General features: G+C 33.8%; 1 protein-coding gene across 1 annotated transcript in view; it reads left to right on the top strand.

Moving 5' to 3' along the window:
- SNAPC1 (small nuclear RNA activating complex polypeptide 1) overlaps window positions 1-16,224 on the top strand; it is a 31,523-nt gene extending 15,299 nt beyond the window's left edge. Inside the window, exons 6-11 of the mRNA XM_068544383.1 lie at window positions 277-435; window positions 2,021-2,089; window positions 2,801-2,863; window positions 5,519-5,669; window positions 13,325-13,423; window positions 16,029-16,224. Of these exons, the coding sequence (XP_068400484.1) occupies window positions 277-435; window positions 2,021-2,089; window positions 2,801-2,863; window positions 5,519-5,669; window positions 13,325-13,423; window positions 16,029-16,081 (594 nt within the window). The 3' untranslated portion in view covers window positions 16,082-16,224. The remainder of the gene's footprint in view (window positions 1-276; window positions 436-2,020; window positions 2,090-2,800; window positions 2,864-5,518; window positions 5,670-13,324; window positions 13,424-16,028) is intronic.

Genomic DNA, 16,224 nt, shown 5'->3' with positions numbered 1-16,224 from the left:
AATCTTATGTTAACTAATCTCTCCCCATCGTTTCTGCATACAGTGTGTATTACCTAATGTTTGTTAAGTTGAACTCAATGATTCCATACTTCTGGAAAGCAGACTCTTCATTAATACTGTTGTACTAGTTTGCATAATTATATCATTTTCAATGTACTGTAGTATGTTATTCCTTCTCAACTCTGTCACTTTGGAAGGTGATTTTATTTTGTTCTGATTTTGCCTTTAAGTTTCTCCTTGAAAATTGAATTAAAGGACTCATCGTTTCACTTTTAGGAAATGCTGAATGTTCATGACCATTATCAGAGAATGAAACATATAATTTCAGCTGATAGATCCAATCCAGACAAAGCCCTCAGCTTGATAAAGGATGATTTTTTTGACAATATCAAGAACATAGTTTTGGAGCATCAGCAATGGCACAAAGACAGAAAGGTTTGTAACTGTTTGATATGTCACCTCTGCATTTGCATCATATGTGACTGGCTAGACATGGGTGAGGATGTTGAGAGGCAGCCTTGCTTAGTGGCTACCTCCTGTGAAGCTAAGATCTGGAGTGCTTTACTTTTTTAGTATCAGCTTTGTCAGTTATTAGCCATGTGATCTTATTTAATCTTACAAATGGATTTTATATGTAATTATATAGCATATTATTAAATAATTATAATTAATACTTGTAATATATAATATATATTATGTAATATATAATATATTATATAATATATTATATAATATATTGCTAAATAATATCCATTATACACACACACACACGTACGCTATGTAGTATACATAATTATAGAGGAATAAATAGTCTTGGTGTACCATGGGTTTATTACAATCTTCATAATTTAGCATTCTCCAGAGGTTACACATTGGCAGTCTTTGGGCCAAATCCTGCACATACTTTTTTTTTTTCTTTGCATAGCATTGTTCCTAATATTTAGAAAATTTGAATTAATTACCAACATTTAAATATTTGTGGACTTAACTTAAAATTCCAGACTTCCAACTTCTGTTAAAAGTGAGAGGTTTGGTAACACTGGTCCTACTTTGCTGCATGGCAGTGGACAGCTAGACTTGAGTGATGGCTTCTCCCATTGTGACAGAGCATGTGCTTTCTGTTTCTCACGTGCTCTACCTGCCTTCCTTTATCCATTTACAAATCGCATCAACACAAGTCTTCCATGTAGTTTTCTGATCCAAATACTGATGCTAGAACTGCCCATATTTCGTATTAGCCTTTTCAGCTAGAGAAACTTTTTTACTCCGGAAACCTGAAGACCAGCCTTGCTAAATTTACTTTTGAAACCACTACTCCATCTAATTTTACTAAATACTTCTAGGAAAAAATAAGTAATTTCTGATTACTTACTATGTGTTTGATAATGTGTTAGTGTTTTCACAAATGCTAGATAGGCATTATTATCTTATATAGCATTTTTCAGAGAGATTTGTTGCTACTTTTTGGATTATATAAAGGGAGATGGCTCAAAACTCAATTTTAGAAAAGATAAACAAAGAAAGTGATGAGGAGATAACAGACTTGGGAAGAAGGAAATAATTTGCTTCCTCTACGGACATTTATTTTAATGAGAGCACATTTTAGAATGTTTGAATACTTTAAGTGCTACAAATGGGTTGCACAAATGACCTAGGCACTTAACATAAACGTCTATTGTAGCACTGTCTTTTAACAACTCTCTTTAATGAGCATTACTAAGACCTTTGAAAACCTGAAGGAAAGGAGAATAAACCAGTTTTCTCACTACCACATAAAGTGCATGTCATCTTTCATTAGTTAGGAGGATTTAGGTATTTTCTTGATGAATTTTGTAACTCTTCTTTAACCTAACCATGATCTTAATGTCAGGTGGTGAACCATGTTTTGATACTGTGAAATATTCTTTTAGTTTTTTAGTAATTAAAGTAAATGATTTGCATTGTTCTGAAATTGACTTTCAGTTAATTTTTAGTTGGTTTGAATTGTAAATGTGTAAATATAACTTGTTTGATCTTTCAGAATCTATCCTTAAAATCGACAGCTAAAGATGGAGAAGAAAAGAGTGAAGGAAATTCACAACAATCAGAGGTCAGAAAAATTCACTATATGATTGCTTATGGGGCAATAGTTTGGTTAGCTTCTTTTCATTTTATGTGTGGCTGTGATTCTGTATATTAACCGTAATGTCCCATGGTCAGTATTCTAATACATATCTCAGAAAATTCTGTAACATGGGTTCTATGAAGGGCTAGCCTGTTCTCTGCTGGAAACCTTGTGAAAGACCACATCAGTTATAGATTGGGAGTGGGATGTTCACAGTTTTCAGCAGGGAGAGGGAAGGATGGTGGTGGAAGGTGTCCTCAGTCCTGACAGGGGCAGAGTAAGGCTTTTGTAATACTATGTCTTTTCAGCCTTTCAGCCAGTGCGGAGCACAAGCTACTATTTACTGCTTTCTGTCTCCAGAGTTTTCATCCATCTTAGTGGATGAGGCAAGGAGCCATCTTTGGGCATAGGAAGATGAGGAGGGAATGGCCTGGTCACCAGGAATTTCATTCATATCCTCCTTAAATCCTGAATGAAAACAATCCACAGCCATGGGGATGTTTTCATGGCACCTGTTAGAAAGTAGTGCATGTTTATATGCCTTTACTTAATATATGTCCAATAAATATTTGTTCCTTTTACCCTACCTTCTGTCTCAAATCTTATTTCTGATAAAAAAATACTTGGGAATTCATAATTTCGCTCAATGTTTGTGTGTTTTAACTTTTTCCCTTTCCTGTTTATTTTTACTTCCAGAGAAGTGAAAGGGCAGAATCATTAGCGAAAATAAAATCAAAGGCCTTTTCAGTTTTTGTTCAGGTAAGTTATTTCTTAAATAAGGTAATTTAGAAATTTATGTGATGCTTTTTTAGTCACATTTTAATTTTTTCATCAAAGTAACACTTGTGCATAGTTTTAACTGATAATACTGTAAAGTTTATATAATCCAGCAGTCTCCTGCTCTACCACTTCCTGCCCTTGTACTTCTGATCTCAAGAGGCAACCATTTTCACCTTTTTCTCTTTTATTTCTTCTGGTATTTACCTGGAATTTTGATGCCATTGTTCTTTACTGTCTTCCAGCTTCTAGTATTCCTGATCATGGAAGGTTTTAGGATTTTCTCTTTATCCCTGGAGCTCTGGAGTTTCATGATAATGTACCTTGGTGTAGGTCTCTTTTCCATCATTGTCCTTGGCTCACATGGTGGACATCCTTTTGATCCGATAGCCTTCAGTTCTGGGGGATTTTTGTATTGTTTCTTTGATCGAATTCTTTGCTGCATTTTTGCTCTTTTTATTTTCGTATTTTTCTTTTCTGTTTTTATCTATTTTCAGAGAGATTTCTTAAACTTTATCTTCTGAACCATTATATTGAATTTTTATTATTTCTGCTGACATTTTTTGATTACTAAGATTTTTTTTCTTGTTCTCTGAATCTTTTCTTACTTAAAAAATGTATTCCTTATCTTTTTGTTTTTCTGGATGCAATATGCTTATCTGCTTGAGGATGTTAATTAGTTTTTTGAAGTTTCCTCCTTTTTCCCCAGAGTTTTTATTTTTGTTTATTCCGTTCTCTGTCATTCATTTTGTTGGCTTTTTTCAAACGTTTGAAGATCCTCAGATCATTAAGAGTGGTCATGTGGAGATAACAGCTTTTTAGCCTCCATGCTTTTCTTGGATGTAGTCATTTTTTACCAGAGAGCAGGCTTCCATTCCCTTGCCTGGGGGAGGAAAGTGGTAAATAAGCCCAGCTGCCAATGTTTTGGGTGCCTACAGAGACTCTGCCAGCAGGCTCACTGTTCCTTCTGGAGGCTTCACTCAACCCGCCTATTTCTAGTAAGAGGCTTTATCCCCTTCCTTAGCTATACTGGTTTCCTCAAGCCTTCAGCTTCTCTGATTTAGCCTCTCCAGAGAGCAAACCTCCTGTTTTCTACAGGAAGAGGTCAGTTGTTCAGCTTTGAGGCTGCTAAATGGGATACTATTCCCTATGTAGATTTTTCATATATCTACCCATTTTTTTAGTCCCACTTCTGATGACCCCAAATTCCTGATCCATTTGGACCAGCTTTCCTTGTAGTAACTTCCTCAATACAGGCAATTAGGTTTCAGCTTTCTTCATTCTAAGTCAGCCATCACTTTTACACTTCAAAATTTTGTTGTTTTGTTTACAGCTTCATTGTTCCCTATTATCTCCATTTTGTGAGTTTATTCATTTTTATTCCTTTCCTCTCATTTTAGTGGGGTTTCAGGAAGGAGCACCAATAAACTCATATTTTTTCTGTTTTTTTTTTTTTTTTTATGAATCTAAAAATGACTTTATTCTGTGGGAAACTACTATCATTCTCTGGTTGTAGAAATAAAAAAGGAATAAATGAAAAAATTAGAAGTGACTATAGATTAGTTAAGTGTTATATATTTGCGGTACTACAGTAAATTGAGTACAAAATATTGTTGAATGAAAGCATCAAGGACAATAAATTAATTATTCCAAATTCTTTTAAACCAGAACTATTTCCATATTATATAGGCTAATTGTTGTTTAATGTATTTCTTAAGACATTATGAAATACTTTAAAAAATTATTAAACAATTAAATTATAATCCCCATAAATTGTTATAAGAGGGTGTTATTGCATAGTTGTAGTTTTTTTAATTATTGAGGTATAATTAACATACAGTGCATGGTAGCTTTTAAACTGTTGTTAATACCTGCACCACATATATGACATTCACTGAAAACTCCTGTAGTCAGGGCTCTGCTTAAGCAAATAAGGGAATTTATTGACTGATGTAACTAAAAAGTCCTTGGACTATCCCTCCGTTTCTCACCTCTTATGTTGCTTTCATCGCCTTCAAGTGCAATTCATGACAGCTCCAGCCTTGCATAGTCCCAGCTTTAGGTTCAGTGGAAAGAGAGAATTTTCCTTTCTAATAGTTAAACAAAATTCTAAAATTGAGTTATATCAGCTATGACACAGATCACACACCCACCCCTGAACAAATCATGGTGGCCCTGGGAATGTGAAACTCATTTTGACTAGATCGGGGCCACATGGCCATACGTAGAGCCAGGCATAAAGTAGTTCCACTTGAAATACATGATGCTAACTAAGGAAAATAAAACGTTAGAAGAAGAGGAGAATAGGTTATCAGGCGGTAAAATGGCAGTACTTGTCCTTTACACCTCCATTTCCCAGCCATGCAACTGCAACAGTTTAACCCAACGAGGATATTTTAACCCCGTTTGAGCAGATGAGGATGACAGCTGCAGGGAACTCTTCCTGTTGTAAAGCTAAAAGAGTATATACAGGTAACAGGTATTAACCAAGCGAGTATCATGGTAAAGTACTTTATGACAAGTATTTCTGTGAATCTTTCCTCATCTTTGATTGTCTGTTTTGTTGTTCCCTAAATCACCTGTCAGTTGGGTTCATTTTGCGATTCATTGTAATTAATTGGATTTGCATCTATTTAGGCATCCAAGTCAAGAAGGCATCGTCAGGTCAAACTTGATTCGTCTGACTCTGATTCTGCATCTAGTCAAGGACAAACCAAAGCAACTAGGAAAAGAAGAAACAAAGAGACATTGAAACCAGCCGGAAGGAAGATGTCTTCCAGAAACAGAGGTAACTTTTTGAGACTTAAAAAGGGAAAACAGGTCTTATTTACAACCTCCTCTCACCATGTTGTCTTTATTAAAAAGGATTACTTGTTTAAAAACCTTGTGAGATTTAATATTAAAAATAAATTATCTTAGATTCTTGGAATCTTACTATTGAAAGGGACTCTAGGAGTCATCAAATTCATCATTTCATAGATGATAAAATTTAGGCCCATACAGATTAAATAAGTTGTTCAAAGTGATATAGTTAGATAGTTATAGAATCAATCCAGAATTATCCAGAGCATACTTTATTAGTAATTTTTGTGTGTGAATCAAACTTATGTGTAGAATAAGGCATGATAAGTAATACATTATGTAAACCGTATTTTCCATTCGCTTCACTAGCTAAGCTGTACCTGCTTTTCTCTTGAAATAGTTTATCTATAAAATTACCTTTGGTATTTGGTTTTTAAAAAAAATGACTATATACTCAAAAAGTTTAATTTTTAAGCATTGCACAAATAGTATATGTTCACCATACATAAAGTTGGAATCTGATTAGCAGGCTCAGGGGGAAAAAAAGGAGCATTAGAAACATAGTGAATATTTAGTGCCTAATATAAGAAACACAGAGCCACTGTAGCAGTATATGAAGATATGTTATAGCCTTGTAACATATTTTTTTCCTATATTGAGGCAGCGGAGGGAGAATTAAAGTTAAGTACCTTTAATACAGTCCAGATATGATCAGTTCCATAACTTAACGCTTGAAGTGCATTGAGAATTCAGAGGAGGAGATACCACATTTGTTAAGGATAATCAAGAAATACTTCAGAAGGAGAATGTTTTTAGTTTTCTTTACAGAGCTAGCAGATATTGTGAAGAGAACTGTTAGACTAATCTCACTTATAAGTATTAATGAAAAAATTCTAAGTTTTATGTATCAAAAGAATCTCAGATACAAAACAACTTGACTGCGTACATTCATTCTGAGATGCAGGGATGGTGCAGTTAGGAATCTATCAATATAATTTGCCATATAAATAGGTTAAAGGGGAAAATGTGAATTCATTTTAATAGTTACCCAAGAACACATTTGATAAAATCCAGCATCCATTCTTGATTTTAAAAAATATCCTCCAGATGTAGGGAGTCAGCAAACTTTCTGTAAAGGGCCAGATAGTAAATGTTTTAGGTCCAAGTGGAACCTTCATACATTTCTGGTGGGAATACAGAAAGGTATAGTCACTCTGGAAAACTGGCAGTTTCTAATAAAGTTAAACATATACTTACCAAATAACACAGCAGTCCTACTCCTTGGTATTTACTCAAGAGAGATGAAAACTTATATTCACACAAAAATTTCTATGCAAAAGTTTATAGCAGTTTTATTCATAATTGTGAAAAATTGCAATCAGCCTAAATATCTTCAGCTGGTCATTGTATAACAAACCATGGTATAACCATCAGTGCAATACTACTCAGGAATAAGGCACTACTGATACATTAAATAACGTGGATGAATCTCAGTGCACTGTGCTAAGTGACAGAAATGAGACACAAAAAAGGCTATATACGATATGATTCCATTTATAAGACATTCTGGAAAAGGTGAATCTACAGAGACATAAAAAAGATCATTGGTTGCTAGGAACTGGGGGCGGAGGGAGGTGTTGACTGCAAAAGGGCACAAGGGAAATTTTTGGTGTGATGGAATTGTTCTATATTCAATATTTTGATTACAGTGGTGCTTGCACAACTATGCATTTATCCAAACTCCTAGCTCTGTACTGCATTAAAAATGGTAGTTATATATTAATTCATCCAAAACCAAACCAAAACAGAGGACATGAGGAAAAGATTGATTAGTTTGATTATACTTAAAAAAGTAACTTCTGGGTAGATTAGAATGTTTTTTCTAAGGTATCAAAGATACTTAGGTTTAGAAACCTGCACAAGCATTTCTTATTAATTATCAACCTTATTTCTTACAAGTGCAGCTGAGAGGTAAGTTGGTCAAGCTGCTTTCTTAAATGTCCGGAAAACAGTTTTTTTTATGCAGTTGGAAAGGAGGAGCCAAATGCAAGCTAGGAAAGAACTTAAATGAAAGTTCCTTTTCATCTGAAATGTTTGACACATGTAACTTATGAAATATCACTTCTTTCACTAGCCATAATTTTTTACTTAATGTAGTTACCGAAAACATTTTCATAAACTCTGAAATTAACTTTTAAGGATGGCTGAGGTTTGTTATTGAATTTACCTAGGTGTATTAGGGAGGGTTTAACCCATGAGAAAGAAAGTACACTAAAATATGATCTGAATTAGATCCTTAATTGTAACTCAACTATTCCAGCTAACCAGCTTTGTAGCTCCTCTGAAGCAGAGGTAATTTGTTTTTCTGCACCTTAATAAAGATTCAAGTGCTTACTAAAAAGTTTCTCTTTAATTAAAAGTTCATTTCCTCAAAGTAGAAAAGTATTTTTGATTTCATAGTTTTTTCAAAAATAGGTGTCTTATATTCCATAAAATGCAAAAGATCTTGTAAAACCATTTGCAGCACATAAGATAATGCTAAACTTTTTAATTTTAGGAGAGCTGTTATAAATTAACAAGAAAAGGACCACCACCCTTTAGAAAAATGGGCTTAGGACATGAACAGGCAATTCATGAACAAAATGTGGTTACCATGCATATGAAGAGATATTTAATTTCATTAATAATGAAAGAAATGTAAATTAAAACATGATTTTCATGTAATTTGTTATATTGGCAAAGATTAAAGATAACTGGAATACCCATTGATAGTGAAAGTGTGAGGAGGTAAAATCTGAATTTAAGTGGGAGAGTGAATTAGCACATCCTTTTTAGAGAGCAATTTGAATCATCTGTCAGTTGATTTTAATCAGTTTTAAATGTACATGCCTTCTAACTTAGCAATTCAGTTTCTAGGAATTTATCCTTTACAAGTGACAAAAACACACAGGACATTCATTGCAGGATTATTGACAAAGACTGTTAACAACTCAAATGTTTAACATTGAAAAAATGTTTAACGTTGAAAAATCCATATAAAGGAATATTTTACAGTTATTAAAAAGCTGGAGAAAGTTCTATATATACTGATATGAAAATATGTCCAAAATATGTTGATACATTGCTTAGTGAAAATGTTTTTTTAAAGAAGAGTATGATTCATTTGTTAATAAATATATATGTAGATGCAAAACTACTATAATATAAAATAGATAAACCACAAGGTCCTGCTGTATAGCACAGGGAAATATATTCAGTATCTTGTAGTAAACTGTAACGGAAAAGAATCTGAAAAAGAACAATATGTGTGTATATATATGTATATGTATATATGTGTGTATGTATATATGTGTGAGTGTGTGTGTGTGTATATATATATATATATAAATAAACTGAATCACTTTGCTGTACACCATAACACTGTAAATCAACTATACTTCAATTAAAAAAATGTAGACAGAAGTACAATATATATCATTGAAGAAATCTAGAAGCATATAACAATGATTAATTCTCAGGGATGGGAAATTTCTAAGTCCATAAATTTCTGTGTTTGACTTTTATGTGATAACCATATGTTTTATAATCAGGAAAAATCCAAAGATTAGGGCTTCCCTGGCGGCGCAGTGGTTGAGAATCTGCCTGCCAATGCAGGGAACACGGGTTCGAGCCCTGGTCTGGGAAGATCCCACATGCCGCGGAGCAACTAGGCCCGTGAGCCACAACTACTGAGCCTGCGCGTCTGGAGCCTGTGCTCCGCAACAAGAGAGGCCGCGATAATGAGAGGCCCGCGCACCGCGATGAAGAGTGGCCCCCGCTTGCCGCAACTGGAGAAAGCCCTGGCACAGCAACGGAGACCCAACACAGTCATAAAAATAAATAAATAAATAAATAAAATTAAAAAAAAAAAAATCCAAAGATTAAAAAACAAACAAATGTCACAATAATTCCTTAGACTAAGGCAAGTAGAGGGATTGGCATGAAAAGAGGCAAGGTAGTTGGAAGTATAGCGTGTGAGGGGCCCGTTTTGCCTAGAGCGTAAAGGATGTGTTGAAGAGTTACTGTCAACGTGGAAAGATATGTTGAGGATTATATTGTGACCAGGCCTCAAATGTGGAACCAAGAAGTTTGGACTTCATTCAGTAGGCAGAGGGGAGTCATGTGAGACTTCTGAGCAAGCAAATGGTATGACCAGTTTTCTTTGAAGAAAATCAATCTGGGAGTAGTATGGAAGGTAGGTGGGAACAAACTGAAAATAGTAACACTAAATAAAAGGCTGTTAAGGAGTAATGGGGATCTGGCTAGGTGGCTGTAGGAATTAGACAAGCAGATTAACAGGAAAGCCAATGGATATCTACAGGTAACCAAATATTTAGGCTGGTGGAGAGGGATGAGACAAGGATGCTTAATGCCTAAGCAACTGGGGGATGTTGTGACATTAACAGAATAAGGATCACAGAATGAAGATTTCATTTGGGGGAAGAATTTGCCCCAATCTGCCTTTTTAGGCTCAATTTCTGTAACAGCTGTCTAGCACATAAATAGGTGCTCAAGTATATTGATAGGATTTACCCAAGTTTGTATTATTTAAGCTTCAGCTATACCTGTTCACCATTCCTAGAACATAACATGCATGCTTCTGGAAGAACATCAGTAATAGTAACGGTGATACATGATGGTGAAGATGATAACAACTATTATTTATGTAACGCTTATTATCTGCCAAACTCTTTTCACACGTCCAAGGTCACCTAACTAATAAATAGAGCTGAGACTTGAATGGCAGTCTGTTTGAATCCAAGTCTGAATCTTTAACTGCCATATTTGCTGTCTCTCAGGTAATTGGAAATGTGGATCTGGAGCTCCAGTTAGACACTCACTGAAGTAATTGTTGTATTCTAGCTGCATGTCCTATAATTGTATGTATTGAGGTTGAGCAATTGTCTATTACTTATCGTTGCATTCCACATGATTAGCTTCTAGCAGAGTAAAACTATCGACCTGACAGCCTCTGAGGAATTAGTTGTGTGGATAACTGAAGTTAATCATTTAAATGTCAAAATTTACTTTTTAAACGGTTAATTATTCTGGTTGATAGCTTTCTAAAACATACTACATTCTTCTCTGTATGTTTCTTGTTTTCTACAATGTGCATTTATTATTTTTTACATGTATTTTATGCTCTCCTATTTTCTAGAACAATATATCCTGAACATAATTTAGTTTTCTCTTTATGATTCAAGGTTATCATCATTAGCATGTTATTTTACTGGGTTTTGTAATATAATGATGCTATCAAATAGCTTAAGTGTGTGGGGCAGTTGACCTTTATACTTACGGCTTTGTGCTGCAGGACTTTGTCAGTTCTTATGTTTTTCTGTCACATTTGTTGTGGTAGGTGTCTTCATTCTGTTCTCAGTATGCAGGCTTGTAGCAATTTTTTTCCCTTTTTGCTGCTTCTTAACTGTACTGGTTTTAAGAAATGGGTTTGCCATTATGCCTACATAAATAAATGTAATTTATTTTTGCTGCTTCTTAACTGTACTGGTTTTAAGAAACAGGTTTGCCATTATTCATACATAAATAAATGTAATTAGGTTCTGGATAAAGGCCTGAGGAACATATCTGTGAAGTTCATGAGCCTTTATTTAATATGTGGACTTTGAGATAAACATCCTGAAGTTGTGTGTTCACTTCTTGGTTCCTGGCTGCATGATAAGTGGGTGAAGCATTGTATTTTGTTTTTCAGAGGTTTTAGAGAACATTGATTTTCTTTTTTAAACTTACTCATTTAATGTAGAAATATATCTCAAAATGTAGTTAATCATCATGTGACTAGATGAAGGTTTTTTTTTCACAGTGACAGTTTTTAACTCAGAAATCCTTCCCTTGACATTGTTGGATAGATTCTGTTAGGTTGTAAATGTGGATTTTAAAAAATCATTAATAGTTGATATGGATGGCCATGGTACAAGATTATAAAGAACAATATTAGTAATTTGAGGTAGATTGTACTGATTATAATCTTGTGAACAACTGAAAAATTTTATAGGTTCAAAATCCACCCCCCTCCATTGCCAAAAATGTGATTAGATATGGAAATAGATTTCCTAAAAGATTATCTATCATCTTAAAAATCATGTAAAAAAATTATTGTATCTAATACTTAGGACTTCCAAGTAAAGGTAAAATTCTATTTTAATAACTTAATGGGAAATTGGTATTATTTTATTAAGTTTGAATTGCATTTAAAATGGAAGCATATTGCTACAGTTTACTCAACTGCGTCTAGAGCAATCTATTCATTCCATAAAATCTGCATCCCATTAAGATCCCAGAATACATGTGTTCAGAGCAGAAAGCTTAAACTCATCTTCATTTAATTTCTTGTCTCCTGTGCTGGCAGGTACTTATTAACATATATACTCTGTGAAATACTGTGTTATAAGATAGTTGAATCCATATGTGATGATTTATAGTTTATTGAGGCTCTAGTATATGGCAGGCACTTTTCTAAGTACTGGGGATACATCAACCTAAACAAACCAGAGTCTATCCTTGTGAAGCTTACATTTACTATGTATTATATATTAAGATATGAGGTGGTGTAAGTGTTGTGGAGAAGCATAAGGAACAAAGAGTGACTGTGGGGGGAGGTTGCTACTGGGACAAGGAAGTTATGTGCTCAGTGAGACCTGATAGGACAACGGGGTTTGATAATTTGATTAGGATATTTCTTCAAGCAACAGAAAGTTGATGTAGAAAACCTCCAATGTTTTGGAAAATGGAAAGTTACTGGCAAATTATGACTAAGAGAAATATATCTTGTAGAGCATATGTGGTGATACAAGAAAGTGTGTCTGCATTCAAAAACAAGGCTATTACATGGCCTCTTCAAGATCAGGAGGCTGTACATATGTGAAAAAGTACAAATTAAGAACCTGTGTTCATAGACAGTCTGAACTGTGTTTCTGAAGTTTGTGCACATTTTCCTTCACTGTAATGTGATTTTACAGCTGTTTGTTAAAATAGTGAATAATTTAATGATCCTAAAAGTAACAGGTTTTGTGTGTGTGTGTGTGTGTGTGCACTTGTGTATGTGAGAATTGCCTTATTTTCAGGTTGTTTTATTTAATGATGGTTCCTTGGACAGCATTCTGGTGTTCAGCAACCAATATGGAATATTTGTCATTAAATCCATATCAGTCTTTAAAAAAAAAACCCAAGGCTATTAACTTTAGAATTACATTGGTGATTAATTAATAAAATTGAAGTAATACACATGATTATTCCCTGATGTCTGCAGATATAACCTGTGCTGTGTGTGATAAAGATTGAATAATATATCTGTGTTTGGTTAATTTTGTTTCTTCCCTTTTCCTCTATTTTCTTTACTTTAATGGAAGGATTAGAGACTGTTTTCAAAACATAGGTATAAATATATTATAAATTTATTAACACTTTTAAAAAAGATAGGTAGTTTTATATGCATATTTCTGTTTATTTACCATTACAATTTTAGCTTTTAGTTTAAATATCTAATTTTTGTTATTATAATAATGTCATTATTTGTATAAAATTTTTTCTCAAAGATTACCATTCTTTGTTTTCATATAAAATCATTTTTTCAACTATTTCCAGGTGACATGCAAAATGTACATAAGGAAGATAAATCTTTAAGTCTGAGTATGCCTGTAATTACAGAAGAGGAAGAGGAGAATGAAAGCTTTAGTGAAACAGGTACAGATGAAATTTTATCAAACTACTTGCAGAGCATCAAGGTTTAGAACCCTTGAAGAGCATGACGGTTGGCTGTGTGTTCCTGTGATGCTTTAACTTTGGTACATTGGAGAATTTTAGCGTTAATCAGACCGTTAATCATGACACTTAAAAGTAAGTGATAATACAGTAAATGAATGGATATGGAGAGGCAGGGGTCAGTCCAGGTGAGAGGTGAAGGATAGGGAAAATATCGTTATTAGTAAGTGAATATCCATAATCGTGATGGTGTCTGAAGTGTATTTCTAACAAAGGGCAAAGGTCACAAAATGTGAATTTCTGTATATAACTTTTTAAAGATTTTATTGTTAAAAAATACTTACTTTCAAATTCTAGTAAATGTAAAATTTTCACCTATGAGATGATTGTAACTAAGTGGTAAATTGCACAACATGAATTAAAATAGCTATATCTTTTTGCATTGCTGTGATCTTAATTTGCAGTATTTGTTAAACAATAGTTTAAATAATTATTATCTCTAGTAATAATTACAGTAATGTACAGAATAAGTTATACATAGCAGACTAGGCTTGATAATTGGTAATCCATCAATGATAATGAACATAATGTATATTAAGAATCTGCCTAATTACTTTTTTTTCATTTTGGTGCTATATTCATTCAGCAAGCATTTATTGAGTGCCTATTTTGTTTCAAGTGCTTAGGTAGGTATGGGAATATAAAGATATATAGTAGAAGAGTTTAAGAACCATTTTATTTTGATCAGTGAGTGTAGATCTGAGCACAGTGAGTGGCTCATAGTGGACCTAAGTAACTACTGTTTAATGAATCAGATCAGTCTGTGCCCCAGAGGACCTTACAGTTTAGTGTGCAGAAAAACAACACAGTACCTTATAGTAAAGAGAAACAGGGTGCTATGGAAACATATAGAAGACAAAGACAATTAAAAGAGAGTATTTGTTCCTTCAGAAATCTGAGTTGCTTCTGTGATTTGCTTATGTCGGCATAAAACGGTCCTTTATATTCTTGTGAGTTTCAGACTGTAGTTGCTTTCTAGTTTTGTCTGGTAGCTTTTATTGTGAGTAAACAATCAAACACATGTATACCTTTATGGCTGCCTGGCCAGTCCCATTCTAAAATCTATCAGCTTGTGAGTTTTAAAAATTTGGTTTTTATTAAATCATAATTACATAAGCACATAATTTAACAATTAACTGTTTTATAATACTCATTATAAGAAACCACAGACTTCTGACTCTGACTCCCATTTTTTATTCCCTAGAGACGACTCTTTCATAATTATTTTGGTATTGATCTCCATGTTTTTAAATAACATGTTTATATTGTCACTTATTCATGTTTCAGTTCTATGAATTATCTATTGAGGGAGGCAAGGATTTAGTTCTCCTTAATATATTCTTTTTTTTCTTATTTGAAGTATAGTTCACCTACATCACTATGTTAGTTCCAGGTGCACAACTTAGTGATACGATATTTCTATACATTACAAAAAGATCACCATGACAGGTCTAGTTATATCTGTCACCATACAAAGATGTTACAATATAATAATTTTATGTATTCTTTACCTCTCAATCCAAACACATGATACTTCCTATCACCCACCCTCTCAATATGGTTATTATTTTAGTTATGTAAGTATTCAGCATTTTACAAAACATTATTAGCAGCAGGGCCATGTGATATATACTATGATTCTCCCTTAATCGGAACACTTATTGTTTGCCTTAAAGAGTTAATAATTTTTTTGCCTTATTAATTTGTTTCTTTATGTATTTATCACTAATTTACCCCCAAACTCTTCCTCAGTGTATAAATCTCCCCTTGAAACACTCGAGCACATTAGGCATTTTATCAGTGTCATCTTAAAAGAAGTCTCCTCCAGGACTCTGACCTGCTTTACTCTGGACATCATTCTCTTGGCCTGCTGCCGCTTCTTTCCAGGAATCTATTTTCTTTTTCTTCTTGATTTTTTCTTTGTCTTTTCTCATTCCTTTTCCTGTCACTCTCCTTTCAGTTTTCATTGGTGGGGAATATTCCTTTCTTTTACGTCTTCCATAATTTTCATGTTTTTGTGTCTTCTGTTATTTGCTTTGTTTTTAATGATCAGTAACTTTTAGGTTCATAGCTGTTTCTAGATGGACACTTACTTGAGTGTTGGTTATGGCATCTGCCATGGTAGCCAAAAAGATGTATGGTACTGCTATTTTGGGTTACATTTTCAGGTTTAATTGGAAAGCAATTAAAATCTTAGGCACTTTCTCTTAGCACTGGCCCAGATACCTTTCAGATCTGGCATACTGGGCCCATGCTAACTATAGGGAGGGCATACCCATATGAAACAACCTCAGAGTAGCTTATTATCAAGTAGCATTTAGGATGATTAGGATCTCCAGTAGTAAGTTTACAACTGCAGTATCATTTTGAAGGATAAAAGTCATGTATATGTCAGGTGTAAGATTTCTTGTATCTTTGCTGTGAAGGCATTCTTACTATTATGCCAACCTATATAGTTTAATTGTGTGTTATCAATTAAGTATTATATTCTTTAGACCTGACAGGCTTCTTAATTTTTTGTCTTTAGAGTTCACTGCACCCAAGAGGAGAAGAAAACACAGAACAAAGAGCCTGGTGTAGAGTACTTAATTTTGAGCTTTCTGACAGAAGAAAAGATTCATATTTTGTGTATTGAACAGGAAGACTGCCAATATTAAAAATAATTCTTCTGGGAAGCTGTAGGTATTTCTTTGAAATGTCAATACTTTAATATAGTTCTAGAA

The sequence above is a fragment of the Eschrichtius robustus genome, chromosome 1 (assembly GCF_028021215.1).
Source record: "Eschrichtius robustus isolate mEscRob2 chromosome 1, mEscRob2.pri, whole genome shotgun sequence".
In the NCBI taxonomy this organism is placed as follows: Eukaryota; Metazoa; Chordata; class Mammalia; order Artiodactyla; family Eschrichtiidae; genus Eschrichtius; species Eschrichtius robustus.
This window is presented reverse-complemented; position numbering and strand designations above follow the sequence as displayed.